General features: G+C 65.3%; 1 protein-coding gene across 1 annotated transcript in view; it reads right to left on the reverse strand.

The window, feature by feature from the left end:
* Nucleotides 1–245: 245 nt before the first annotated feature.
* CLP1 (cleavage and polyadenylation factor I subunit 1) overlaps nucleotides 246–392 on the reverse strand; it is a 1,599-nt gene continuing 1,452 nt past the window's right edge. The window contains exon 3 of the mRNA XM_014309255.1: nucleotides 246–378. Within this exon, the coding sequence (XP_014164730.1) occupies nucleotides 246–378 (133 nt within the window). The remainder of the gene's footprint in view (nucleotides 379–392) is intronic.

A 392-nucleotide genomic window follows, 5' to 3' on the forward strand; every position in this document is an offset into this window, starting at 1 on the left:
GAGGGCGGCCGGGACCGGGCGCCTCGCACTCCGGGCGCGGGGGGAGCCCGGGGCCGGCAATGCCCGCTCCTCTCGGGGACCCATCCACCCTCAGCAAACGCTCACCAGCGGCAAAGGCTTCCAGATTTAATAGCAAATCGTACAAAAAATATAAAACCGAAGGGCGGGTGCTGCACCAGGGTCACACCGCGCTGGGGGGACAAGGAGGGGGCACAGGGAGGAGGAAGGCACATCCCGCCCCTCCTCTACTTGAGGTCCATGAAGCGAATGTCCATGATGAGCAGGAAGTTCTCGGGGAGGGGGCGTGGGGCCGGGGACAGCACGGTGAAGACCTGGCGCTCCAGGTCCACGCCCGTGACCACGATGAAGCCGGCCACGCTGGTCTAGGAGAT

This window comes from Geospiza fortis, unplaced genomic scaffold (genome assembly GCF_000277835.1).
Source record: "Geospiza fortis unplaced genomic scaffold, GeoFor_1.0 scaffold450, whole genome shotgun sequence".
Taxonomy (NCBI): Eukaryota; Metazoa; Chordata; class Aves; order Passeriformes; family Thraupidae; genus Geospiza; species Geospiza fortis.